Source organism: Pelobates fuscus, chromosome 2 (assembly GCF_036172605.1).
Source record: "Pelobates fuscus isolate aPelFus1 chromosome 2, aPelFus1.pri, whole genome shotgun sequence".
Taxonomy (NCBI): domain Eukaryota; kingdom Metazoa; phylum Chordata; class Amphibia; order Anura; family Pelobatidae; genus Pelobates; species Pelobates fuscus.
In genome coordinates, this window is record NC_086318.1 from 356,327,641 (window position 1) to 356,355,466 (window position 27,826).

The window sequence follows — 27,826 nt, forward strand, 5'->3', positions numbered from 1 at the left end:
AGGTCCACAAAATTATTATTATGACTAACCCATGTCTGTTACAAGTTAATTGCAAGGTTTTTAATTTTTTAAAGAATTTTAACTTTACGCCTACATACTAGCCATCCTTCGTTCTGCTCATTCTCATGTGCGCTCATTTTTCTAGTAATGATGACACACATAAACCCTCAAGATGTCACAATTACATAAAAAAACTCAAAAGAACTACAATCTACTATTTTCCAATAACGGATGCTTACAATATTCACCACCACATGGGATCAAAATGATTTCTCAAAAACCAAGTACACTTTTTTTTTGCAAATTTATTTCTGAAATAGAGTTAACATGTCTTAAACATACTTGAATTGCATCGAAAACTATAATGCAAACAATATAACAAGTGCTTTCATTGTGTATTTAAAGTGGCAGGGCTAAAACTAAACAATCACTTTTTACTTTATTGCAGAGAGACTTTATACGTTGTTTATATTCTTAAAATTCCCTAAACATTCATAAATACTGACTTTCAAATATCCAAGTTTTAAACAAACAGGACATTTAGCATTTACCATTTTATTTATTAATGTGAGAAACCAGTGCTATGTTTACAAATGAAACATACAAGCCTTAAGCATTTGTAGAACGTAGATAAAAAAAAAAAAAAAAAATCATAAAATACATATTTTCCCGAACACTCACAAAAAAATACATAAAGCCTGCAATTAAAATCTGCAAGCGGATAAAAAATGGTGATGCAATATCTATAAAATACAAACTTTGCTGTAAAAATACAAAGGCACATAAAGATATTTGAACGGAAATAATTTACTTGTGATCATTGCTATGTTCAGGGAGGCTAATGGTTTGCGAAGTTCAAACATGTATAGTTGTACATTGTTAAAGTCAATGGAAATGGCACCTGTGCATCTAAAAATTACAACAATCAGATGGGATGTTTAAAAAATACAATCAGAAAATATGCGAACATAATTCAATATGCTATTTTTTATTATGGGATCTGGTTCCAACATGTACTCATAAACAGTATTTTCTCCTGGTCATGGATTCTGAGAACTGGACAAAATCCACATGAATATATTCTTTACAACGTGTCACAAAACGTAGAAAAAAAAATAATCCTGCTTGCTCTGATGTTATGAGTTTTTTTTTTAAGTATAATAAATTACTATACGGGCTAGTTCTTGTAATTGTTGAGGATTCTTATTTTTTACTGAAAAAAAAAAGACATTTCTGGGTATTAATATCTTAAAGTCTGGCTGCGTGCTATGCCAGATGTTTATCTTTGTACCATATCATAAGGTTTGGAAAGAAAACATGAATTTAGAGTTTGTCTTTGTCCATAACATGAAGCACCTCATCCAACAGAGAAGGCCCCAAGTCAAGCTGGAGAGTAAGGAGGGAGCCAGCCAGGTCAGAGAGAGACTTGTCTGAGTTTAAATCTGTGCTCTCTATTTCACAAGGAATATGGTTGTCTTCAAACAAGTCAAGTGCTTGCCAGTCATTGTATTGTTCAGAAAGACTGGAAGAATGGCTTGATCTTCCATTTGTAGAACATGACGCAGAACCAGTGATTTTCCAAGAGCTCTCGTTGTCATACCGGTGCCCATTTTCATATGGCTGACATTTCTCTAGTAGTTTTTCTTCTAAAACAGGCTCACAGCTAAGCCTGGATGACTTAGAAGGGCTGAAGGAGTCCATTTTGGAATTAAATGTCACTGTAGATAACAAAGGCAAGACCAAAGCTTGTGATCCACCTATCGTAGGAAGGGAGATGGCATTCTTAAGAACAGGTGAGGAAGTTTCTGAAAACATTGAGTCACAAGTGCTGTTTGCTCTCAAAAATTCATTATGTCCATTAAAATGAGGATTTTTTGGTTTCCCTTGGTTACCTGGCAACAATTCATAATTCCCTTGAAGAAAAGAGATATCTCCAAAAACATCATGTTGTCCATCTTTTCCAATATGTATAGTGTGACGAAAATCTCCAAGAGGGGGGCTTATCAAGTCAGGGGACAATATATCCCTGAGTTTAAATTTTTTCCCCCTTTTATTGTTTCCGGCTTTCAGATAAATTGGTGTCTTTGCTGGCATTTTAAAAGAAAATCAGTTCCAAGGTAAAGGACAAAATAATTTCACATGAGTGGTGTTTGCACTGTAGTTCGGTCACATTTGCTTTGTTACTTGGTACATAAGCTCTATTTTTAAATCACTTGTATAAAACGAGTTCAAGAGAAACCGTATGACTTCACACTTCTTTACTTGACAGAATCTCCAAGGACTGTTGTCGCTTCCAAAACCTACAAAGGAAAGAACACACGTTATCATTAACCAGTTTTTCATGGTTCATTCATTTTGTTTCAACACAACAATTAGTAATGGTGCTGACAGTTAAAGCCTGCATATTAGCTTTATGATGTGGATTCCCTTCATTAAACAGCATAAAAGTGCAGGCTTAACAAGGCCATGCTGGACTTTCTATGACTTCACTATTTGTTTAGTCAATGCCCCTTAATCATGCGTTGTGAGCACATTTCATTTGGTAAGTTTTTTTTGTCTGCATGTTTTTTAGTAGTGGCTTTTTGGGGGGATAACTTAAACTACAATACAAACTTTATTGAAGAAAATATAAATATGTCTTTCTGTTTTAAAAATATAGATACATTACTTTCTTTACAAGAATGTATGATGGCTGCAAAGAAAACAATACTATGATTTACTGATTTGAATTCCTATTAAAGAATGAAAGCACCCGGACTCTAAATTGATTTAAATTTATCTACCAGCTATTAAAGCTGTCATGACAAATTACAGCTCGCAAGGCACTAAATATATGATTTATCATATTTCCAAATCATATGTATATTTGCTTAGTGTGCTGTATTTTATTACATACCTGCAGCTACTTAGAGCGATAAAACACCTACTTCCCAGGGGGGACATGTTGGCTTCACTGCATGCACATTGGCAACGGTAAATTCCCCCCCCCAAAAGCAAGCGCAAGGAATGCACTTTAAAGCTATATGATAAGATAGTTGCATGTTCAATCAACTAACCTCACTGCGGTGCATTGTGTAGACCTAAAATGTTGATACCTGAATTAAAGTATTATACAATATAACATTTTGTCCGTCAGAGAGATTTATATTGTTGCACTACACATTTAGGACTCATGAGACATTAAAGGAACACCTCAATGTTAGGAATACAAAACTAGGTAATCCTCACATTTCCAAACAGATGCAAAAGACACAACACAGAAAGTTTTTGAGACATCTAACTGTAACAGAACCCAGTTATTGCCTGGACCACAGACAGTAACATTGTAAACCCCCGTGGGATGTATTGCCCTCTAAAAACTTTTTGGGCTTATGGACTTGTATTAGACTGTTTCTGGCCCTTTAAATGCTCTGGGAAAAAAATCTGTACTTTTGCTATGGCACTTTGGATGCAGCAGAAGTGCAGAAAAAGTCAAAGTGGACGCCATTCGACAAACGAACACGTGGAGGCGGCCATTTTAATTTAGCCGAACGCGGTCAGTGGTGTTTTGTCGTCGAGTTCATGGAACTAAAATCGGATAATCGACGACACGAACACCGCTGAAGTTTTACCTTCTCTGGAACTCTGACACTTCGGCGGGAGTTAAATGGTGTTTGACTGTACGAATGCCACAGTAACATTGTATATTTGCACGAACGGCACCGTTCGTGCATTGAAACGGCATTTGAACTGTGATGAATAGACTGGCCGCACAGCCCAAATCTGTAGAACTGTTTTGGGCAGGAAAATGTGTGTGCGGTCGGTCAAAAGAATGAATTTTGGATATGTTGTTCCCATAATTATGCTGTTTTCAAAAATGTAAAGTTTACGCGAATGTGATGTATAATTTTAAAGTTATAAAAGTTGTGTAAAAAGTATGTTTTTCGCTTGGAGATAATTGAGTTAATACAGCCATTAAACTCAATTATCTCCCAATTATTTGCTGTAATGAATGGGAGTGTTTAACTGTGTGTCTGTAAATGATTGGTTGTTACGTTTGTGTTATCAGTGCCCAACAAGGTCCACGTGGGTGGTAACCTTGTGGGGAAATGTGTATTAAAGAAGCAATAAAGCCTCAGTGCATTCAGTTCTGCTTAACCCCGTTATTGAAGGGAACCTGCATCCAGCTAAATCACTAGATCTTTTAAGAGCTCTGCTTCTCTCTCTCTCTACACTGATCCAGCGGATGGGATATCGTGACTACTCTGCAGCACAGTCTCTCACTAGGAAAAAGGACGTCTCCAACGGCATACACCCCTCTACAACCCGGGTGGTCGTTACACTAACCACTTATAGAGCTTGAAATCTAACCATTTATTGGCGCAAATACAACAAATTCCAACAAACATACTTGGATCCAATACTTATTACATTTTTTTATATTTGCAAAAATAATTTTATAATCTGCAAAACATATCCATATCTATTTCAAGCATCCTGTGATTTCCTGGTAATGAGGGCAGCTTTGAGACACTAAGTCACCATTATTAGTCTTCCAATATTACTTACTTTTGAATAAAAAATTTCCCTCGCCCTTCTTTTGTCTTACACTGCCACCCCCCCCCCTTCAGCAATACAGTCAACTAACTGTTATCTCTACATTCTATCCCATCTGTAGGCCTCGTACACAGATCTACTGCATGCAATAACCTACATTTTCATTAAGCACTTCTCACCTACCCACCCTGCTCTCTACTTCCTTTACAACATGCTTTTAAAGGCATCTTCACCAATTACCTCCTCAATCACATCACATGCCCTAAGGCTCACTGTCCATTATCTTCAAAAGTTATACCTGCTCCTTCTTGTCTCAAGTCTACATCCAAATCTTTAGATTGTAAGCTCACTAGCCATCTAGCTTAGTACTTTGTAAATGCTTGATATCAGTTTATGAGTAGTTTCCTCCATTCCTTTCATATTGGTTTGTCAATACAGTACTGTCTATTTTCCCATATTGTACAGCACTGTGGAATATATTGGAGCTTTATAAATACCAAACGTAATTATAATGATAACTGTAACCAGGCCACAATTATTGCCAGAGGATTGTTGTCATGTGTCCCTACTAAACGCTAACTGAGTGGTAACAGTAAAAGTGTCAAACCACTGAGGCATTCTGAGAAACAGAGGTACTACCAAGAGGCTGAGGTTCTCAGATATGTTTATCAATAAATATTAATAGCAAGCAATTAGCATTTTCACGTTAGTACTATAATAAAAAGGAATCACAATACTTGCTAAATTTAAAGCATCAATTGACAATCAAATGCAAATAAAAGAGTATTTAACCTCAAGCTGACATAACTGCTTTTCTTTGATGAAAGCACTTTGATGCATTTTGTACATAAAATCAGATGTGAGAAAGCAGCACCCCACGTTTCTTTTGATGATAGCAAAAGCAGAGAGCTATGAGAAAAGGTTTCATTAAAAGCCAGAGGGCTATTTTAAGAGGTGCTCATTTTGCCTTTCTTTTCTTCTTTAGTTGGTCCATTAGTGCAGAGCTGATGTTCTCTAAGCACTTTAAATTGACACACTTATCAAGAATTTGATGTTTCATTAAACAAGTGTGGGTGGCTGGGTGAGGGGTGGGGATTTAACAAGGCAAAAACAGGTCATATTCAAAACATTACTTTTTGTAGAGTTTATTACTTCCATTTCCTACCTATTCTAACCCACCGGCATGACTGTAGCTTTTTCTCATTCTCTCGTGCCTATTCTATACACTACACTACATCCTAACACAGGGCTCGACAAATCCCAGGTGCCAGGTTGCCATGGCGACTAGAAATTTTGCCCTGGTGTCTGCGATTTGTCAGCCTTTTACCTAAAGTGGCCGCTCAGGAAACTATGTAGCCGGCCGCCCGCGGGGGCATGAAGGCGGCCAACCCAGGGAGCTTAGTAGCTGGCTGCGCGCCCGCGGGAGGTGTGAAGGCGGCCAACTCAGGGAGCTTTGTAGCCGTCCGCCAGCGGGAGGTATGGAAGCGGCAGGCTGGGGCAGCACACGAGGGAGCAGTCTTCCTGCAGCTCCTCTCTGCTCCCTCGCGCTGTGTAATGATGCCGGGAGCCGAAATATGACGTCATTCCAGCCCTGGCATCAATGCAGAGGAGCTGCAGGAAGACTGCTCCCTTGCGTGCAGAAATATCAGCCCCACTGGACCCCAGAGAAAGTCCACTCAGCTTTCCCAAAGGGAGGCTGGGTGGATTAGAATAAAAAATATAAATGTGTGAGTGTTAGAGAAAGTATGTGTATATGTCTGTGTGTGTGTATGTCTGTCAGTCAGTCAGGGTGTGCGTGTGTATGTCTGTCAGAGAGTGTGTGTCTGTTTAGTTAACTGCCCCCCTCCGATCACATGATTGGTGTTTTACTCACCTTTTTACCCACGCCGTGCTGGTTTCGCTGTTGCTTGTCCCGCCTCCATAGCTGAGATCTTAATGAACGTGAGGATATTAAAAATGTTCTCTATGGGTAACACTGAGCGCCTCCATATAGAGCACTGACACAGGACTCAAGTGGCCGTCTGAGTGACTGTCACTAGAGGTCTTAGTAGGCAGCAATGTAAACGCTGCCTTTTCTCTGAAAATGCGTTTACATTGAAAAGGCTACAGAGACAGGCTATAGGCACCAGAACAACTACACTATAGTTCTGGCAACTATAGTGTCCCTTTAAAAAAAAAAATGGCTCCTTATTTTTTTAGCTGGCTCCTAGATTCCACACAAATTTGTCAAGCCCTGTCCTAACAAATCATATAGTAAATTACTCTAATGCTTTCCTACATTAAAACCTAATTTAAACAGAAAAACATATGTTACTAATGTGACAATTCATATGTTACACAGGCCTTCAAACTGTCCTAAATCTAGGGGGACAGTACCGATTTTTGTGTTACTGTGCCACAGACTTGATTTATGGTGTCCTGCATTTTTCGACACCAAGTAACTGTCCCCAGAAAGCACAGCGTAAGCGTTATGCTAAACACATAAGGACTATGAGCAAAGAGCTGTAACAGAGCTCTGTGCATGGTCCACTATTAATGGGGCTGGCCTCTGTGACTTAAAACTGCACCAAAGTTCATCATAGTTACCACATGAAATGAAATAGCAGTCAGTTTGGATGCGGGTTCTCTTTAATGGAATTTGCAACAAACTATGGTGTGCAAATAAATATATACTGATCCATCTTTTGTTTCAGTTACAGAAGAGAAACACCATCCCTGTGATTTTGAATGGCCATAACTACGTATTCATTTAGCCTTTATGTTGAATATGCCACATATTTTATTAAATTGTATATAGATGATGTATTGAAAATATACTAACAAATAAAAGAGAGATAATCATATCGGAATGTTCATCTTCTGTAGCACATTCTGCTGCTACAGAGTTCATAACACCCTTCAGGAAATGGCTGAGTTATCTTAAACCTAAACCTCCCACATCTTTCTACAGAAGTGCTATCTTTCTCTCATAAACCCAACTGACCAATATGTTTGGCATATATAGCAAAGCTGAGAGAAAATTTTAAAATGAACCAGGTTGTGTGCTGCTCTGTTGTAAGTTCATGCTGGACCGGGTTCTATACATACAATCTTCCCTAGCTTCCTACTATCTAGATCACTCCATACAGCATTACAGAATAAATTAAGAACAGGGTTTAACAATCCTTTATTGGTGATATCACTTCACATCAATGCCTGTCAAGTCATGTGCTAATAGCAGCAGGCTAGCAGCAATAAAGCAGTGAGTACAAAAAAAGTGACTTTTATAGGACATGTTAAAGTACCCAGTCGTGCGATTAGGTTTTCAATTATTGTTATTATTAATATAGTGCCAACATATTCTACAGCACTTTACATTTGTAAAAAAGGTGGATATTTAGAGGCGAGGTAGGCCCTGCTCAAGCTTTAAGTCTATAAAGATTTGAGGTAGGCAGATATATATTTGGTGTCACGTACTGGTGAGGTGTTCTAACTGGGATTCAAACCTGGATTTTGCCGGGTCTAAGGTAGTAATGTTACCATTCTCTAACCAGCTGATATAAAACACAACCTACTGCTTCTGCAAGTATACATGGTGACTGTGACAAACTTCCCTTTGCATGTTAGTTTGCCACAAGCTCCTGGAGGAGCCTGCTTGTCAGCCTCCTGCCCACAGGCTATGGACCCTGTAAAATGTAATGTAAAAGTCTCCGTTCGTGTATTTGGACTATATGGTTCGGGAGCCGAACAGCCACACGAACCGGAGACCACCCTGGAGCTTGTCAAGCCTATATGACGCAGCGCTGTACAGATACTTTGTAGCAATTTCCACTGCAATGTTCTAAGTGTTCGTCTGGGTGGCTGCATTTCCTATGGACAACCATGAGGTGGTGGCCATCTTGTTCGCATGAACACAGGCAGCGGTGTTTGGTCGTTGAGTTCATGAAACTATTATCGGACACTGAAACTCTCGAACACCGCTGGACTTCCATGATCGCCTATGTTCGGTTCTACAACAAGTCACTGTTCGGTGGAAACGTTCCCATGAACAAGGGAAACAAGCTCCAGGGTAAGAACCTTGATTATGTTCGGTAGTTTGTTCGGTTTTTAAACTACCGAACTAGACCGACTGCAAGCCCTGATTCTCTGGAACTGTTTTGTGCATTGGACCATGCGTGCGGTCAGTCAAAATTCTGACTTCCAGGAAATTCCTGAACCCATGTACCGATCTGGGTGATTTTTGGATATGTTGGTCACCCAGATCAGGGCTATCAGTGGATGTAACTTTTGTGGGGTTTTATGTATTTTTAAGGTACTTTTGGGGTGTTTGGGAAATGTGTTTTTATTGTGCTGGAGACAATTGAGTTTAATACAGTGCTTGACTCAATTATCTCCCAGGCACAGCGGAGGGATTATCTTGTTTTGTATGGGAGTGTCCTGGACCTGACAGCCAATGTAATCGAGTGTATGTTTTTACTGTAGTCTACTCTCAGGTCCAGGGGGGGAGTGCCCCTTGCATGGGGACCTGCATATAAGGCCAGTTGTGGCTGCCAATAAACGTATTCCAGCTTGTACTCCCAGAACTATGTGTCGTCTGGTCACTGGAAGGGATGTGGGCTATTCTTTAATCACTGTTCAAGTGTGGAGGATTCACAGGGAAAGTCTTGTAAGGACTAGAGCACCCAGGACTGAGTGTCGTCCAGTGCCTGGGGGTGTCTAGAGCGAATTCCCCATTCGGCTCCACGTCCCCAGTCAAGCCACGGCGACTATGGCAGAAGTGCTGCGGTTTGTACCCTTTTCCAGCTAGGAAGCAGTCCTTGGCGGACGTACCCAGCCAGGGGTACAGGAAGCTCCATTACAATGACTGTCTCACTTAGACCACATTTCAGTACAGAAGACATTTTATTCATAAACCCCATAGAATCATATTCACTGAAAATACATAAAAATATGATGGCACTAATAAAGGCTTGCTGAATGCTTTGAAGAAGAGCGCTGGACTGTTTTTCATTTATGCTTCTACATTTGATCCGTGAGAACAAAGCCACTGCACCCACCGCATAGTCTTAGTGAGTGACAGTTGTTTTTTTAATTTTGTTATAGAAAGTGAAGGCTGAGTTCCAGCAGAGGAGACTTGATTCTGCAGGGGAAAAAAATATTTTCAATCTGTATTAAACAGGAAAATGAATATTTGCACCGTAACAAATCTACTGAACATTGGTGGTTACAGAGCATGCCCTTTAATCTCATGCTATTTCTCCCCTCCATAAATTCCTTTGGTTATGATTAACGCTAGAATTTAGACATGTAAGTGGTCACAGGTAAGCTGAATGTGGTTGCCATAGCAGAGGACAAAACTATCTTGAAAACATTTGCATTTGTATATTCTTACTAACTACCGAGGAATTAATTTTGGGACAGATGTTCTTCATTTTTCTAACTTGGTATTTTTCAGCAGTAAGTTAATGTTTTGTTTCAGTGGTGCACGTCTAATCTCTTTTCCTTGGGGAAAACATTTCACAACATTCACATGATTGTTCGGAATAATGACAAAGGACATATTATTAAAGATTGATTTATATAATTCATAAAATAAAAGTGAATTAGTGCCAAAAGCACATGATCCACACTGCATGATTCAGCGGCATAATTACAGCCTGCCAAAAAAGACAATGATCTAACATAAATTTTTAAAAATGCCAATTCAAATTATTTTTTCTAGTCTGCTTTCATAGTGTCTCATGTACTGTGAGCCACACATTCAACTGTAAAAGCATAGGTGGACCATTAGCCCTTCGGACCTTAGGGGAAAAAAAAGTCAAGCTTACGATTGCTACTAGCAGTCAAATCTGGGCAAAACCTGAATTCTGTCTGCAACAGGGGAGAACTCTGAATGCCTCAGCCATCAATGTTCCTTTTAATTGTATTTACATATACAGGGTTATTCACTAACGTGAGAATTTAAAGTGAATTTTCAAATTTAGGGCCTAGCTGATTTAGCGAATTTTTCCAGATTGACTATTTTGACCTTGACTGTAGTGAATAACCCTAATAATCTTTCACTAATTACAATCTCTAAAAAATAGTAACAATTCCAGATCTCATTTTCCAGTATGAAGAGATAACCCTTCTTAAGCAGCAACATTAGACAGCAACTCTCGAATTAAAATGGTAGTAATTTATGCTCATTCTACCCTGGAAGCTGTGTCTGCACCGGATCCCGCATGCTGAGTGGTCCATCGGGTGGCCTATCCAATTAAGGCCATCCAATGGGCATGTGTACTCAGGGGCCTGGTCGTGCGCTGGCCCCCTTTAATAATAATAATAATAATTGTGTCTATCTGTGTGTCTGCATGTGTATGTCAGAGTGTCTATGTGTCTGCATGTGTTTATCTGTATATCTGCAGGTGTATATCTGTGTTGCGATAGAGGCACTCAAATAAATGCTTGCAACAGGGCCCTCTCTATGTTGGTTCCACAATTGTATAGAGCAGCGGTTCCCAAATTGTGTGCCGCTGCAACCTGTTTCTCCGATGGTATGATTAGAGCACCGGGAAACATTTCTACTGAACAGGCACTCCTTAAAACACCAACACTGTACTGTATATTACACTATAGCGCCAGTATATGCCGCAGCGCTGTACAGATATACAAGGTAGAATTTTTTTTTTTTCACTTGGGGCACCTTGGAAGAATATTAAGGATGCCTTAAACCTAGAAAAAAATCGGAACCACTGGTATGGTGCATTGGAACATAATAGCATGTGGTCTCATTGATTCAATTTCTTCTAACAGTGAAAGAATCTAGTCTGCCATTTTCATTGATGAAGTGCCAGCATATGTACAATGTTCTTCTGGTCATCCTCTGTTACTAATAATAGTGTCACGTTGATGATGCCAATTTCCCTCTCTTGCAAAGTTGGCAATCGTTTTTGGAATCATGGATAAACACATGTAACTTTGAAAACAAACTGTCAGTACTTTTTAATTATCAATTGTAGAATGATACACATATTGCAGAGGGAAAACACAACTTCAAACTATGCAGAATTATGAAATGCTAATAAAACTCCCAGATATGCTATTGTCAACAGCAGGGTATGGTCAGGCAAGGACAGGACACACTGTGTTCCAGACAGACACTTTCCAAATTGCATTTTTGCTAGATAAAAAGTATCAAAGGAGCAGAGAATCCTCAATATCAAGAATCCTTATAGTTTTTTTTTATTCAACTCCTACAGAGGCTGGACACAGTGAGCTTCTTACTAAGACTCCCACTTAGCTCCTAAAAAGCCATTCCCAATACAGGGATTTTTTTTCTGAGAGGCAAGTATTTTTCGGTAAAAAGGCACTGTTCTGGAAGTTGAAGGGTGCCCAAAAAGGCAAAGACTATTCGGTTTCTTCTCCTCCACTTACTAGGTACAATGATAAAATAGTTCAGAGCTTATAACAATGATTGACAGGGACAGGTACCATGCCTTTGCTGGTTAATATCATTGTCACTATTTCTACATTTAATTTTATATTTTCGATACCTAAGATATGTGTTAAATATATGGGATAAATAAACACAATATTAAAAATCCTGGGAATTGACAAATGCCCTTAGATTTTCCAAAAATGAGAAGTAGCTTAGAGTAGCTTCCAGGTGTCAAGTTTAGAATTGATTAAAAAAAAGATTCCAGCATGTTATAAAAGACAAGAATGAAGATTTTCGATCTCTAGAACTCCAGATGTGTACGATTGGCTTAAGGGTTTTTTTTTGTTTGTTTTTTTTACTTTAATGATGCTAAATTTACACTTATTTAATGTATATTTAATACAACGCAAACTAAATCCTTTTTAAACTGCCAGTGCAACATAACATATTAAAAAAAATAATTGAAAATGGAAAAGAGATTAATTCACAGTAAAGATATTCCGGTATGTAAAAAAAAAAAAATCCCAGGCTGGAACTGAACTCCATCTAAAAAAGATGCATGAAGTAAAGTTAAAAATAAGTGACCTCTGAATTTTCCTTGCTGTAAATCAGTAGCTTTTATAAGGATCAAGGAGTGGCTGAAACCTCACAGCTGATCCTAGCCTTCCCTCTGTAGTCAAAGAGAACACTGGGCATATGTCAAAAAAGCCCAGCAGGTATTCATGGGATATGCATTACAGAATGTTGACAGACAACTCAAAGCGTTCTGTAGTTGATTATTTTGAGGGATCACTGTTATCTCTGATATTGCCTTTTTTTGTGACAATTTTTTTTTCTTTTTCTCTCCAAAGCCATAGTACTGGTTCTATTAGCTTTCAAAATAACTAAATTATTGTACCCTTTTAATTTTGCTTATTTAAAAAAAGAAATTAACTAATTCAGCTGCATGCAGATACATGTAGGCTTTTATGGTTTAAACTAGGCATGGAGGAGCTGTGTTAAATTAGAGGAGGGGTTATCCATCAAACCTTCTGAGAGTTAATTGAAGGGTTATAATTTCAGGAATTGGTGAAGAATTTAAAGATGATACAAATCTGTTTAGTGTAATTAGAAGGTTTCGTTGCAGCACTTTTAGTTCCCACAATGAATCATATGTATTTTATCAGAAAACGATGAAGACAATGTTTTCCCAGCTAACACAGATGTAAGAAAACGTCACACTCACTCATGATATGTGCATATTTAAGATTCAAACAGTAGAGTAAGTTCTCAGACCCCTGAGATATGCATGCCAACAGATTGATAAACAGTCATAGCACCATAACCACTTCAGCTCTCTGTTTAGATTAAGGAGCCAGTAGTGCCTTTTTTGCTCTCCCAGGATAAGTAGCCAAACTGTTTAAGAATGGTTTGACAACGTGCATGGCCAGCACGCTACTGTTCTCAGGTAATGAGTGCCTCCCTGTACCATCAGGTTTAGCTCAGTTCACTGCTTTCCATCATCATTAGAAGCAGCGGCAAGTGACCAGAAGACCACCTGCTAAGCCGCCAATCTCTTCTCAAATTTTTTGACTACTTTCCAAGGGATGGTGCCCGCTTATGGAGTTAACAGACACCTCAATGAAGTGATCTGATCTGGGTGCAGTGCTCATGTCATTTTAAAATATTTGCTGTTCCTTAGGAGAATCATTGGATTGAAGGAGATTTCATGGTCTCAACTGAATGAAAATTACACTGGAACCTAGGAACATGTTAATGTATTATGTACAGTTTATGGGTGTTAAATGTACTCTCTGTGTCACTAAGCCAGTCATCTGTTTGTTATCAGATAGAACTTGTATTTCAGTAAAATCTAGAATTCAAACATTTATCACTACTGTGAAGGAACAGGCTACGTTTTCTCATAAATAATCCACCAACTACTATTGGTGTGCCAGGGGTGTACTAGAGTATTTGGCCTTGCCACTAGCACTCAAAATATGTATATATATATATATATATATATATATATATATATATATATATATATATATATATAGTAATTCCTTGTTCATTGCTCACTGTTAAACTATTCTATACTTGGCAAATGTTACCCGTTTCAATAACAATGACAGTAATTTCTGGCAAACTTTGAACAGATGCTTTAGTTAACATACTACAAGGAAATGAGTCACAGGTCCATTTCCATCTTTTCAATTCATGAACATGCAAAAAAATAGTATTTTAAACGTATTGAACAAGAAGAGGAAATGTTACCTACTAAAAGAATGCATGGGAACCAAAATGCATTAAATGGATTATTGTTAAAATTGATACTGCAGTACAGTGTTTCTGGGAACTAGTTAGTTTACCACTCCCAGACGGTTTAAAGATTGCAATTTAATTTCCAGTCTTTCTGAAAATGCATTTCTCTTAAATAAGGGGAAAGAATGACACTTAGCCCCACTCGTTCCCTGATTTCCCCACCCCAAAGCAAAGTTACTGCACCCATTTTAGGAATAGCAAGGGAGAACTCTGTATGCTTTGTCATGCACAAACAGCGCTATCACTAATAGCTGGGAATTGTTGGGAAATGTCCAGGAATTTTCACACTTTAAGCCTACGTACAAAAATTAACAACAAAAAAAAGATTAAAAAAAACCTGATTCCCAATTTCAATATTATTCACAAGATTACGAAGTCTGAACCAAGTAAAAAGAATATTACTGTCACCAATATAGTATTTGTGTATTGTTAGTTTTTCACAAATTTACCCATTATAGCAACATGGGCTAAGTGGAAGGGAAATAAAAGAGAAAGTACCATTAGTGTTAAAGTCAATTTGAAATTGTCACTGTTCAACTCTCTGTATTGCCCATGTTTCGAATAGTCCCACTTGTGTCACAGCTGCCTTGTGTGAAAAACTTTGCCAGATTACCAAGCAGTGCAACTCTGTAGTATTATGTCAGAATGACTGGCACTTTAAATTATGTGCAAACAATGCATGCCTTGTCCTCTGCATATCGATACACAACAAAAAAAGTGCAGCATAGTGGCATGGTTATCTGCACTAGTGCAACACTAGCAACAATGTCCATATCTGAGCACCCTGCACACACCATTCTTTATGGCAGAGTACTGGTTTGGACCAGTCACCCCTTCTCTCTCGATCTCATACAGTTGTCAAGTTTGCATACTCCATTTTGTTGCTGTACTAATATCTCAAAGGGTTAAAAATCTACTCCAATCACCTGGCGATAGACGTAATGAGCTTCTACTCTTGCAGGCTGCTCTGAGGGCGGACCTGCAAGAAGAAGATTGAATCTCCCTCTTCTGCTATCATTTCAGCCTTCTCCACCTCCCTATATTTCTTATGATTTATCATTTTTTTGTTGTTTAATTCCCCACCTCTCTGCATCACTTATCCACCCACTACTTCCTGCTCCTCTCTGTGGCTCAGAGTGTGCGCATGCGCACTGAGCTGGTAAGAACAGTCCAATCAAATGCTTCGCTACGAGAATCACTTGATTGGACCATTGAAAAGGAAGCAGTGATGTCAGACAGGGTGTGGAAACCAGCAAGGCGTGCTTTGTCTGGCGCTGGATTCCAGCTAGGTTTATGCTTATTTTACAGGTTTATAAGGGGGGACCTACTAACTGATGCCCGGTAAGGCATTCTAAAAAAAAAAAAAGGTTTATTTAAAAATAATTGGAGTAACCCTTTAAAGAACATATAGCTAGTGAGTAAAGAGTTATGAAACCTGAGGAAATGACTAATTAAAACACTAAAATGTTTATACTCCTAATTTAAATTTTTTTTCCCTTAAAATGTTATAAAATAGAAGCTAAATATATATGGTCTAAAAACAATCTTAGAAGATCTCAATGTGTCTTGCATCAATGTGTCTACTGGTCTTTTAGAGTTATCCATGAACACTTCTGCGATTGAAAGTGGTCATGGTGATGGAAGTCTGTATGTGCAGCTGATAACCAGATGCCATTTAACCCTTCCACTGACAATGAAACAAGCCATTGGTCATTTTTTACAATGTGTGAAATATCTTCCCTAACGCTAACAATAAATTATTTTGAGATCCTAACACCTACCACATTGTGGACAACTTACTTAATGAACATAAACTGTAAGCATAACACATAGCAGGGCATAAATAAACTAGAAAAGTACTCCAGGAAGAAGTGTTGCATACCTCAATATGGTCCTCTTCAGGAAGGATGATCCTTTTCTAGACCCAAATCCCTCTTCCCATATTGTTAATACCTGTGTCTCTCTTAATAAAGTATTACAGCAATACATAGAAATGAGCAAATAAACTATAATAAATGTGGTTAGAAATAAGTTTGTTTGAATAAACCCCGTAAGCCAAATAAATGGCTATCAATAGTTTGTCAAGTTACTTAAAAGTTCTGGAATAGCTTCTCCACTGTCCTTTTTTAGCCAGTTGAAATTTTGGGAGGCATGTTATCAATATAGCAGTTGCTACAAGTCTAAAATCAGATTCTTTACCCCTGACATGGTGTAAACTGAGGAAACTGTGACAGGTATTTGTGTAACAGTTCTCAAGTGCAACTTACTATATAATAAAAATAATGTTAACTACCAATTTGAATCAAGTGGAAGAGGTTTTTTTTAATGGTATGTGTACTATCCAGTGGCAAAAGGGAACTTAGATTTGAGTATGTGCTTAATGACAATATAGGCATAAGCACTACTGTGCATCCTTTAGATTGTAAGCTCAGAGGCTATCTAGCTAAGCACATTGTATAAAAAAGCTTCAATGGCTAGTTATCAGCTTACGGGCAGGGCCCTCTCTCCCGTTTTTATTTTTCTGTGTATATTGTACGTTCTCCCCTAGTTGTACAGCACTGCGGAATATGTTGGCGCTTTGTAAATACCAGTAACAAATAAATAAATAATAAATCTTGAAGCAGAATAATGGTGCATTACTTCACGTACTTCTGCTGTTGTGGCATACTTCCAAATTTTAGTTGATATGAAGTAGTGGGAGTTTTTCCTGTTTGTTATGAAGCACCATATGCATTACCACTAAAAACCGATCATTTTATTCAAAGGAAGTATTAGTGCTGATAAATCAATGTTAGAACTGAATTTAAGCACACATTGTGTCAGATGGGAGAAAAGTACTGTGCATTCAGCCTGTAGCACACTCTGTTAAAACTTGGAAATGTTTTAAGTGTGTGTATATATGTTGTATTTTTTTTTTTTTTATGTAATACTTATATGTCCAGTTTTAAAAAAAAAATTTTTATCAACGCAAGAACAGCAAGAATTAACAAGCCATCTGTATTTCTAGCCCTTCCAGAGGTCTTGCATCAAAGAACATAAGTTGATGAGTCAGCTAACACAAGGGATAACTGCTTCAACAAAACTGCGTGTGAGTGGGCCTGTTTTACATGAAGGAACTTGAGATAAACCCCACTGTATATCCAACTGATAAAGTAATCTTGAAAGGTCCCTCTCAGCACAATAAAAGATTACTGCAGTGGTTTTAGTGCAAGGAGTCTTTGGGTGCAGTCTCCACATTGGTTGTCAGACTGTTTTTGACTGTTTTGAGAATCTGGGTCTCTCAGTAGCAAACGTCCAGCCCCTTTGCTTTCTCTGAGATCTTCTTAAAATATCTGTCTTGGACTCAATAATAGACTGTGAGCAAGCTAAACTGTTTGATAAAAATGTAGGAACTGCACCTAAATACTTCTTGCAAACTAATCAGTAGAATATGTTGAGGCAGTTATATAAGTGATTCTGTTTGCAAAATGTTAGATATTGAAAGACATTCTATTGGTTTCTATCCTGCTTTGAATGTGCATTTAAAGGAGCACTGGAGGAACCAAAACCATTTAAAATGATTAAAGTGGTTATAGTGCCAGCGGCCCACAGGAGACCAGTTACACATAACTACTAAATGGTTTACTCAGTAGAAATTCTCTGTTCCTGGCAGTCTACAGCCCAGCTTACAATGGCAGAAATAACAGGGGTTATGGGCAGTGACAGTCTGAGGTGGTCAATCACTGCCTTAATCCCTGGTATGAAGCATTGCTCCACCAAAACATTATTGGAGCCCAGGCAGCAGTGGGCTGAGAATCTCTGACCTGAGAGTAAACTGTTTAGTTACCTAATGCCCCAAAATTCCAGGCACCACATACACTCCAATCCATTGACGTGGTTATGAAGCATATAGTATTACTTTACAAAATAACTTACTGATCACATAAAAAAAAACAAAAAAATTTTTATGGGTGCCAGTGCAAACTTCTCATGATTGAAATAATCACTAATTGGAAAGAAATGAGAAAAAAACTTAGATCACAACAGAAATATTGCTAGTGAGTAATGCTTTAAATGTACAACAATATTCAAAACTACAACCATCAATTAAAAGAGTAAAACATAAAGTATGCAGTAGATCATGTAAGACACAAATCAGACATATGCATCAACACTCACAACCAGGAGAAAGTATAGTGACTCAGTGCCAGGCATAGGCAACCTTCGGCACTCCAGATGTTTTGGACTACACCTCCCATGGTGCTTTGACAGCATTACGGGTGTAAGAGCATTATGGGGGATGTAGTCCACAACATCTGGAGTGCCGAAGGTTGCCTATCCCTGAGTCAATGCATTTTTGTGTACAATGATTATGGTGTGAATCTGCTCCAGATGGTGTTTTAAGGATCCTAAGTGATCTTTGCGACGTGTTGGGGCACTCACTCATAAAAACACAATTTATTGAAACATCGAGTATAATCCATATAACTGTAATGGCCTCTTCCATTCGCTTGACAAAAATCACAGTGTGGGACCAACATGTTTATATATTTACACACTTCTCCAACTCTCAAAGGGTTACAATCACACAGCACAAAAGAAAACTGTTCAGAGACGTGAGCAGTCATTTTCTTTTTTTTTTTTGCTTGGCACTAAACCATGTTCGCAAGAAACTCCTGGAATATAAATGCTTTTGATAAAAAAAAAATATAATTTGAGGAACATACTTAAAATGCGAATGGGTCTCATATGTGATTTATTATTAACCAAGGGAGTTTAACAATCACAAAAGGCAACGTATCCAACCTAAAGCAGTCAGGATGTGTTTTACTGTATCACAGCTAAAGCACAGCCAGTGAAATTACCATATATAGTAACATATACATGAATTCATTTACCTAGCTTCTCAGTGACTGAGTTTATGAAACATTAACAAATGCCAGGTGCAAGCCTACAATAATAAAAGCTCAAGCACATTTGATAGAGCTCATTGCTGTCATTCATGCCATCTGTTTCCCACTATAAAGATTTTTGTCATCTCTACGGGTTACCAACTATCTTTTCTGTCGGGGGCAAATATGACTGACAGCAGATGTGACATAAATGCTATTTTGTTTCCCTTCTTCACATATATGAAATTACATGCACTTACTAAGAGAGAGACTAATGTTAGGTGGTGGAGAGTCAGCATACCTAAATCTAAATGGAATTTACAGTTATGTCCTTAAATATTTGGATAGCAAAAAAGATACATGAAATTTCAAATTTAAAGGAACACTATAGCGTTAGAAATACAAACCTGCATTCTTAACACTATACAGTAGTGGCTCTGTTCTATACAGCTCTCCTTGTGTCCCAAAATAACTAGTAAACTTAAAGTTGTACTCACCTCTTTCCAGCACCAAGGTTCGGTCATTGAGGAGGCATGGCCTACTGTTAACACAAACAGAGTTATTCATTAAACTGAGAATTCAAAGTGAATTATAAATTATAGGCCAAAACAGCATATCTGACTAGAGAATTTTTCAAATTAACCTATTCTGGCCTTAATTTTTCAAATTCACTTTGAATTCCCACTTAAGTAAATAACTCTGTATAAGTGCAGAAAAAGGCTGCCTGGTCACCATGTTTTTTGTGGGACACTTGTGAATTCCTATTCTGTCAGGCAGGGATTACATTTGCTGACAAGCAATAAATATAATTCATGATGTCCTCTGGACTGTAAGCTCGTTTGAGCAGAGCCCTCATCTACCTACTGTTCCTGTGTCACTGTGTAATTGTCTCATTTATTGTAAATGTCCCCCCTTTCATAATATTGTAAAGTGCTGCAGAATTAGTTGGCACTATATAAATACCAATAATAAAAATAATAATAATAATGTCCATCATGTATCACAATCATTAATTCAGGAATTTTACACTTGGAGCATGTGAATTCTACCAGCCTTGCCCTCTAGAAAACAGAATAAAAGGGTCCTGCAAAAAATATGGCAACTCTGTCAAAATCTGCGAACATTTATCAAAGGTAGGTGACATTGCGGGAGGCAGGCAGAGAGGTAAGTAGCATCAAGGGAGCCTCGGTGCTGGAATAAGTCAAATAGTTCCTTTATTTTTTATTTTTTTTTCAAGAGGGGAAAGACCTATATAGATCTAGGGACAGGGACACTATAGCTTTAGAAATACAGGTTTGTATTCCTAGCGCTATAGCGTTTCTTTAAATAACTACTTTATCGGTTTAAAACAGAGGTGACAAAAACGTGATAAAACCACAGCTTCCATGATGCTTCGTAATTTTAAACTCATGCAAAACATCATGGGTGTTGTAGTTCTACAACATCTACCTTTTGGGCACCCCTGCCTTAAAATGTTAAAATGTTACACACATTTACATATATACGATCTAATGAAGATTTGAAATACTGCGCTGTAACATAATGACTACTTTCAAACATTTCTGTGTAAGCATTTAGTGGATAACAAATGCTTGTAGCTTTAGGTGAGTGAATGATGCTGCACGAGATGTTGATCACCAATGACAAGATTGTGTGGCATGTTGCTTGCTCATGCTTTAAACTAACCGTTGATGAGGCTGCAGCTTGCCATTCAAGCATTTATTGAATGAATCCTTAAAGAGAACACCAACAAATTAAAACCCTATTTCATCAGATTTTTTTATGCTAGAGCTAACAAATATTTGTGACGTGCTTTTCCCATGATCCTCAGCCAGCCTGAGACATTAGCAATACAAATACTATGTATCTGGCTTACAATACATGGGAAGCCAGAAACGCTGAGCCTTGCATGATCCATTTAGCAGGAAGGATGTAAATATGATGCTATTGTCACAGATCTGGTCAGATGCGTCAGCCCTTATTTCCCATTCACAGAATCCCTCCAGGATGTTGTTTAATTTAAACAACATCCTGGAGGATATCCTTTGGTATCTGTACAAAGCACCACAGTGTTTACAGAAAAACAACCTCAAATTAATCTGTTGTTTGGTTTACATTAAACATTTCTGGATTATAGGTTATAGACCATAATATAATCAATATTCATCTAGGTATAAGGCGATCAAATTACTAACATTATTATTATCATCAGCTATACCACTCTTACACTTGTAATACAAATCATGACTTATAGCAGTGTCTTCCTAAGGAAGTAACTGGATAAAGGTCTATTGCAAATAGAATTCTGAGGTAATCATGTGAATAAATGCTATGTTTTCAGTAGTGTTATTTGCTGGGTAGCGAGAAATTTGCTGCAATATTTTTTTTATTTTTTTTAAGTGTTTAAGGTTATTATGCTATGAAGCAGAAAATGTAGGTGTCATTTTGTTTGTAGCACTCTTTGCATTCCCACACATGCCATTAGTCACATAATTTTTGGTGTAAAATTGTGGGAAGAAGAATATAAATCCACGTGTCTCACAATTTCAGAAGCCCCTTCACATATATTATGGGAAGTGGACAGAGCAGTTTAGAGATACAATGTCTGGTGATCTAGAAAAGTAAGCAGGAGGTCTAGGCCCGAGGTGACCAAGTTTGCTCTTTCTGTTTCCTCTGACAGAACTACTTAACTTTCTGAGGATGCAAGAATACTATACTCATGTCATAGAGTCTATCTTTAATACCATATACAGGAAAGAGAGCAATGAATATAACTGCGCCACCACAGTACCAATTTCCTGTTTTCTTAGGCAATCATGTAAAATTGGTTGCCAAGTCCCCATGCCCTTTGGGAATTGGAAACCAGTACAATTACATTCTTGCGAGTTTTCAGTAAATGCATATTGTATCATTTAAAGGGATACTATAGTACTATAACATTTAAAGGGATTCTATAGTGCCCGGAAAACAAAGCCGTTTTCCTGGCACTATAGAATTCTGCAGTGCCCCCCTCCCTCACCGCAGAGCTGAAGGGGGTCACTCTCCTGAATCCAGCGTTGATGTCCCTCTGTGCTGGGTCAGGCTCCGACCACGCTCCTCTCCCACCGGCTGACGTCGGCAGGGGAGACCTAATGCGCACGTGCGGCAATGGTCACGCTTGCATTAGGATTTACCCATAGGCAAGCATTATTCAAGCATGCAGAGTGTGAGGACGTCCAGCATCAGATAACTGACCATAGGTCCGTTTCAAACCAGGAATCCTTCTATTGGTTGTCTGGTAGACAGCCACTAGAGGTGGAGTTAAAGGGAATCTCCAGTGCCAGGAAAACGATCCAGTTTCCTGGCACTGGAGGGTCCCTCTCCCTCCCACCCACCAATCCCCAGGTACTGAAGGGGTGAAAACCCCTTCAGTCATTTACCTGAGGCAGCGGCGATGTCCCTCGCCACTGTCTCCTCCTCCGCGACGCTCCTCCTCTCCATTGCGTCGGCCGGTGGGCGAGACTGATCCCGCCCACCGGCTGAGGAGACCTAATGCACATGCACGGCAATGCCACGCATGCGCATTAGCGCTCCCCATAGGAAAGCATTGAAAAATCATTTCAATGCTTTCCTATGGGGATTTGAGCGACGCTGGAGGTCCTCACACAGCGTGAGGACGTCCAGCGAAGCTCTAGCACAGGTTTCCTGTGCTATAGAGCAGGAAGTGACCTCTAGTGGCTGTCTAGTAGACAGCCACTAGAGGTGGAGTTAACCCTGCAAGGTAATTATTGCAGTTTATAAAAAACTGCAATAATTACACTTGCAGGGTTAAAAGTAGTGGGAGTTGGCACCCAGACCACTCCAATGGGCAGAAGTGGTCTGGGTGCCTGGAGTGTCCCTTTAACCGTAGATAGTAACATTGCACCCAGATCACTTCAATGAGCTGTAGTGGTCTGGGTGCCTATAGTGTCCCTTTAATCTCATCGAACTGGTTATAGTGTCTGGAGCACTCCGGCACTGTGCCTCCATTTAGTGTTAGGCAATTTTTAAGCATCTTTCCTAATACATCGTGCAAAAAGATCGATGATATCACTGTGTATAGTTCAACTGTATTGGTAAAAGCAAACCTAGACAATGATACATTATTTTGGTTTTTATCATGTATACATTTGCCAGCCAGATGCTTTTAAGACACATATGCCATACAGTGTCTAGGAGTTGTGGCTTTACCTGGAAGTATAATGACTATGGTATCTGAACTCATAATATATATACATGTGTTGGCTGTCTGACTTATGTAGATGTTTTTAAGGGACTCTCAAATAGTGCATGACAAACCTCTTTAAAATTAGCGGAACCAATATATCATATGTTATGCATCACAGTAAACATGCAAGAATCTCATTTATCCCTTTATTCATGGAACACCTTCATTGGGACAAGAATCCCCTATCTATTTTACCTGCCATGCCCCTGATCCATATCCACAATTTCAACAGATACCAGTGAATACATTTTTGACTTAAAGAAACACTCCAAGAACCATAACCTCTACAGCTTGCCTTGGCGCCCTCTCAAGAAGTCAAATTCTTTTTGAATACTATATCAGCTGATCGCTCTCAGCCAATAAGCTAAGCCCTACACTGTAGTGCTAAGCATATGAGAGCTCATAGAAATTCCTAAGCAGGCTTTAACAGAGGAGATGGGGAGCTGCAACTGGGGGACAGCAGGTGAGAAGTCAAATCATTCCAAAATAGTCTGACTATTTGCAATGGAGGGAGGCAGAGTGCAAGCTGTAGCAGTTATAGTGATTGGAATGTTTCTTTACAATTATAAATCAGGGTCATCTGCCAAGCCAAACAGCTACGAAGGACACCTACCACAACCCCACATTTGGACTGCCTTACATTGTTTTAATATTTATTTATTTTTTAATTTGAATTTGATGTAAGGCAATCTAGCTCATGCACAGCAATATTTAAATGATACGTGCATTAAAATCAAAATGTGCTTCTAGACTACTTACTTTGTTTCTTAAACTGATTATAGGAAGCTCAGATACAAAGGATTAACAGAATTATACATTTCCTTTACGCCTGGGTTTTACAAACCCCAGGAATCAGGAAGCTATGACTGCTAAGAAATGTTACTGCAAGAGACAATGTTTTTGACTTTTTCATGCCCCATCTTCTACTGCCTCTAAGAGAGTCAGTTTGGCTTCCAAATTCGCCTTTCTGATTCACACATGAAACACAGATACTTCATGAGGATGCTTTAATTGCAAAAGCTGAAAGGGTCTACAAGGACATTCTCACAGGAGGATGGATCAATAGATCAATCAGAGGTTTAGTCAGCAGAAAACCTCAAGATATAACCAGTCTCACTAATTCCAAAAAACCCTTAAAAAGTCATACAACACAATAATACACACACAACTCCACAATGAAAATGTCCGCACATAAACTCTCGCTGTCTCTTGCAAAAATATATCTCAATCTGGTAATGAAATTCTTACAATACTTACACTAAAGATATGCAAACACAACTCTTAAGTGTGCATTTGACAATCTCCACCATCACATCACTATAATGGATGCAAAGTCTGCAGAAAACGTGCGTCCTTGCCCATGAATGTTCATAAGCGTCTCCTCCCTATTCACCACATCAAAAAGAAAGGCTAGTCATTTATAATTTGCCAGCTACACTTATTGGTGAATGAGACATTGTTTAATGAGACACACAAATGAATGTATGACCGAACGAAATTGCTGTAGAAAAAATATAGGACTAATTAACCACTAGCTACAATCAACAGCACCCACACCTATTTGATTCATAATAGCAGAAATAATAAATAATACTACGCTAAATGTGAAATTGCAATAATGAGTTTACATAGATATCTCTGCCTATTCCTTGATTAATGCTGGCAATGCACAGAGCATTATAATCAAAGAATAAAATGAGATAAAATATACATTTTTTTTTTATATACCAGTGAGAAGACACGAATGCCACTTTCAATGCAATGTATAGAAGGTCAAAAAGATCAATAAGACCAGTGAATTCTTTTTTTTTTCTCCTTCATATGTTTCAGCTGTTACACTGGTTGTAATATCTGGCTACAGAGATAATGAGGACAGATCTGAGTATCAAACAGCTCCACAAAACGCATTGCAGTATCCCCCCCTATTTTCATTCATTCAAACAGCAAACCAGAATTGTCCCCCTCTCTCCATACTGCAGTATGTCACCATGCAACATAAGCACTGAGCAACATTCAGAGTTAAAAAAAAAAAAAAATTGCAGGCCCTACATTTATCAGCTTGAGATATACATCTGAATGTTAAAAAAAAAATAACAAAAAGATAATGGTGTTTGCAGTTTGTTAAGCAGTTATCAGCAAAATGTTAGAGCTATTACCCAGAGGAATGGCAGTTAGCGAAGCATGCAGATTGGATTGCTCTCTGCCAATATCTGAATACATTGCTTACTATTCTGTCACAGTCAGGCTCTCTAACTAAACACAGTCATTACAACATCTGCACTACATGAATTGCTGTGTCATCTTAGCCTATTCACAAGATCATGCAACTAAAAGACCTCCAAGCCATCGCTTGGCTCAGCTAAACTGAACCCCTTACAGGTCTTAAGTCCACACGTGTACTCTGAATATATAATTTTTTAAATTCTGTATAATAGGAAAATATTTAACTTTTATATTATATATAATTTTCCTGCTGTCACCAGCATTTTTGTAACCTCTATAGGAGCTTGTCACTATTTATCATTGATGTATACAAGTAACTCATCAATCCATTTGACAATACCCGAATAAAGATACATTATGTTGTGATAAAATGGGGATGTTCTAAACTAAGCTAAAAAATCTCCCCCAGTTCTGCTTTGCATTTTTTTCAGAGCCTTTACACACCAGGGCAATCCATATGCTTGTGAATCACATTTCCCATGATGCTGTTTGAGCATCAAGGGAAATGTATTTCACAGAGGTTTGTGGAGCCAAGGTTGTCCCTAACCGGACAACAAAAAATCCTAATTATTTATATATCGCCTACATATTCCACAGCGCTGCACAACAGTTAAAACAAGACAAGCAATTCTAACAAAACATGTATCACATAGTAGGTGAAGACAAACCTGCCCAAGTGAGCTTACAATCTAAAAAACATAAATAATCCTAAAAAAACAAACACAAAAAAAACCCTAATCATTTTGATGCCAGGGGTGAGTAACATTTTGCAAGAATGTATACATCAGGCACCACATATTATTACATAAGCTAAGACTGGAACCTTCATCTGTATATAAAATGGAAACGTTTATCTGGTTGGAGTAGTGTTTATAATCAGCAACCTAGCAAATTTATCCAAAGCACCATATTAGGAAACCATTCCTAATGCTCCTGTCATAACAAAAGGTAAAATATATCTCCATATTTCTAAATTATTCTACGAATGTGTAATATGAGCTTCCATCAAACTTGACATTTTGTCACCCAGCTCTCGTATGCCAGGTTCTTATTAATACATGGTGATGACCCCTGCCTTAAGGCAACTGGAATGCAGACTTACAAGTGCCAGATAGCAGCAGCACAGATACAGTGACTGCAATGCACTCACCGGGCAGAATAAGGCGCTTTTAAGGGTACTTTATGGATTGCTCCTTGTTAAGCCTTTTTGAAGTCAAAAGTCACTTATTAAAATACAATCTTATTTTCATTCACTGTTTTACTGGATGGGCAATAGCATAACCTAATTAAACCTCAGAGAGCAAGAGGGATGGACAAGTCAATGTGTGTATACCCTCTGGCACTAGAATGGTGATAAATCATGCTGTCACTGATTTATAAAAAAAAAAAATTCAATAAAACAAAGCATACTAAAATTGTACAATACCAATAGGAAGAATACAGATGACAATCAGAGAAAGCCTAGCAGCTCAGATGAATGTGTAAAAGACACTATAAGAATAGTAACACCCCTGGATTGGACATCAAACTGATTTTTAAATCCCAGGCAAAAGGCATATGTGAAACTCTTATAATTAACACTGCAATCGATACCCCCAATGTGTCTCCATGAGATCTAGCCTGGAAGTAGGGTCATCAGGCTCATACAAGGCATGTAAAGGGCATTATTCTTGTATCGACTTACACTGAGATCAGGGCGCTGTCTGAGTCTATCTTCTCCTGTCTCCTGTCCTTGTCACATTGTATATTCTTCCTTTACACGAAGAGTCCAAACCAGCATCGCCTGCAGTTCAACAGCAGCAGTCTCCTCTCTCCTTGTCTGCCAGCGACTACAGACTTCAGTGTTACAGGCACAGGAGCAGGACAGCTGAACCCTTTAGACACCACCCTTCTGCAGGAAATTTGGGTGCAGCAGCCACAGCAGCATCTCCACCTGTGACAGCTCTTCAGCCCCTCCTAAGACCAGCTTCCAAACGACCCCCTTCTTGGCTTGTCAAAATGTGTGATTTTCTTCAATGGGAGGGAAGGTGGGATGTTTGATGACCATCAATTCATTAACGGTGAATCTGTAAACATGTAGCCTTTGTGCTACCCTTCAAGGATTATATTTGGGGAATGTGGGAGGGGAGTGCGTTTAGCCACCCATACAAAAAAAGAAAACAAATTCTGGGGTGTTTTGAAAGGATGCTGCTCTTGAATGGATGTTCACTGGAGGGTGGAAGCAGGTAATGGGCTTCTTGAAAGGGA

The 27,826-nt window shown here is 38.5% G+C and overlaps 1 protein-coding gene across 1 annotated transcript; it reads right to left on the reverse strand.

Moving 5' to 3' along the window:
• Window positions 1-317: 317 nt before the first annotated feature.
• On the reverse strand, window positions 318-27,826 carry CDC42EP3 (CDC42 effector protein 3). The gene is made up of 2 exons (XM_063441366.1): window positions 27,264-27,826; window positions 318-2,300 (listed from the first exon to the last, which is right to left on the reverse strand). The coding sequence occupies exon 2, from the start codon at window positions 2,092-2,094 to the stop codon at window positions 1,324-1,326; it is 771 nt and encodes a 256-aa protein (XP_063297436.1). The 5' UTR covers window positions 2,095-2,300; window positions 27,264-27,826; the 3' UTR covers window positions 318-1,323.

Excerpts from the sequence above, each read along its gene's own strand:
- CDC42EP3 (XM_063441366.1), bottom strand. The coding sequence starts at position 2,094 with ATGCCAGCAAAGACACCAATTTATCTGAAAGCCGGAAACAATAAAAGG.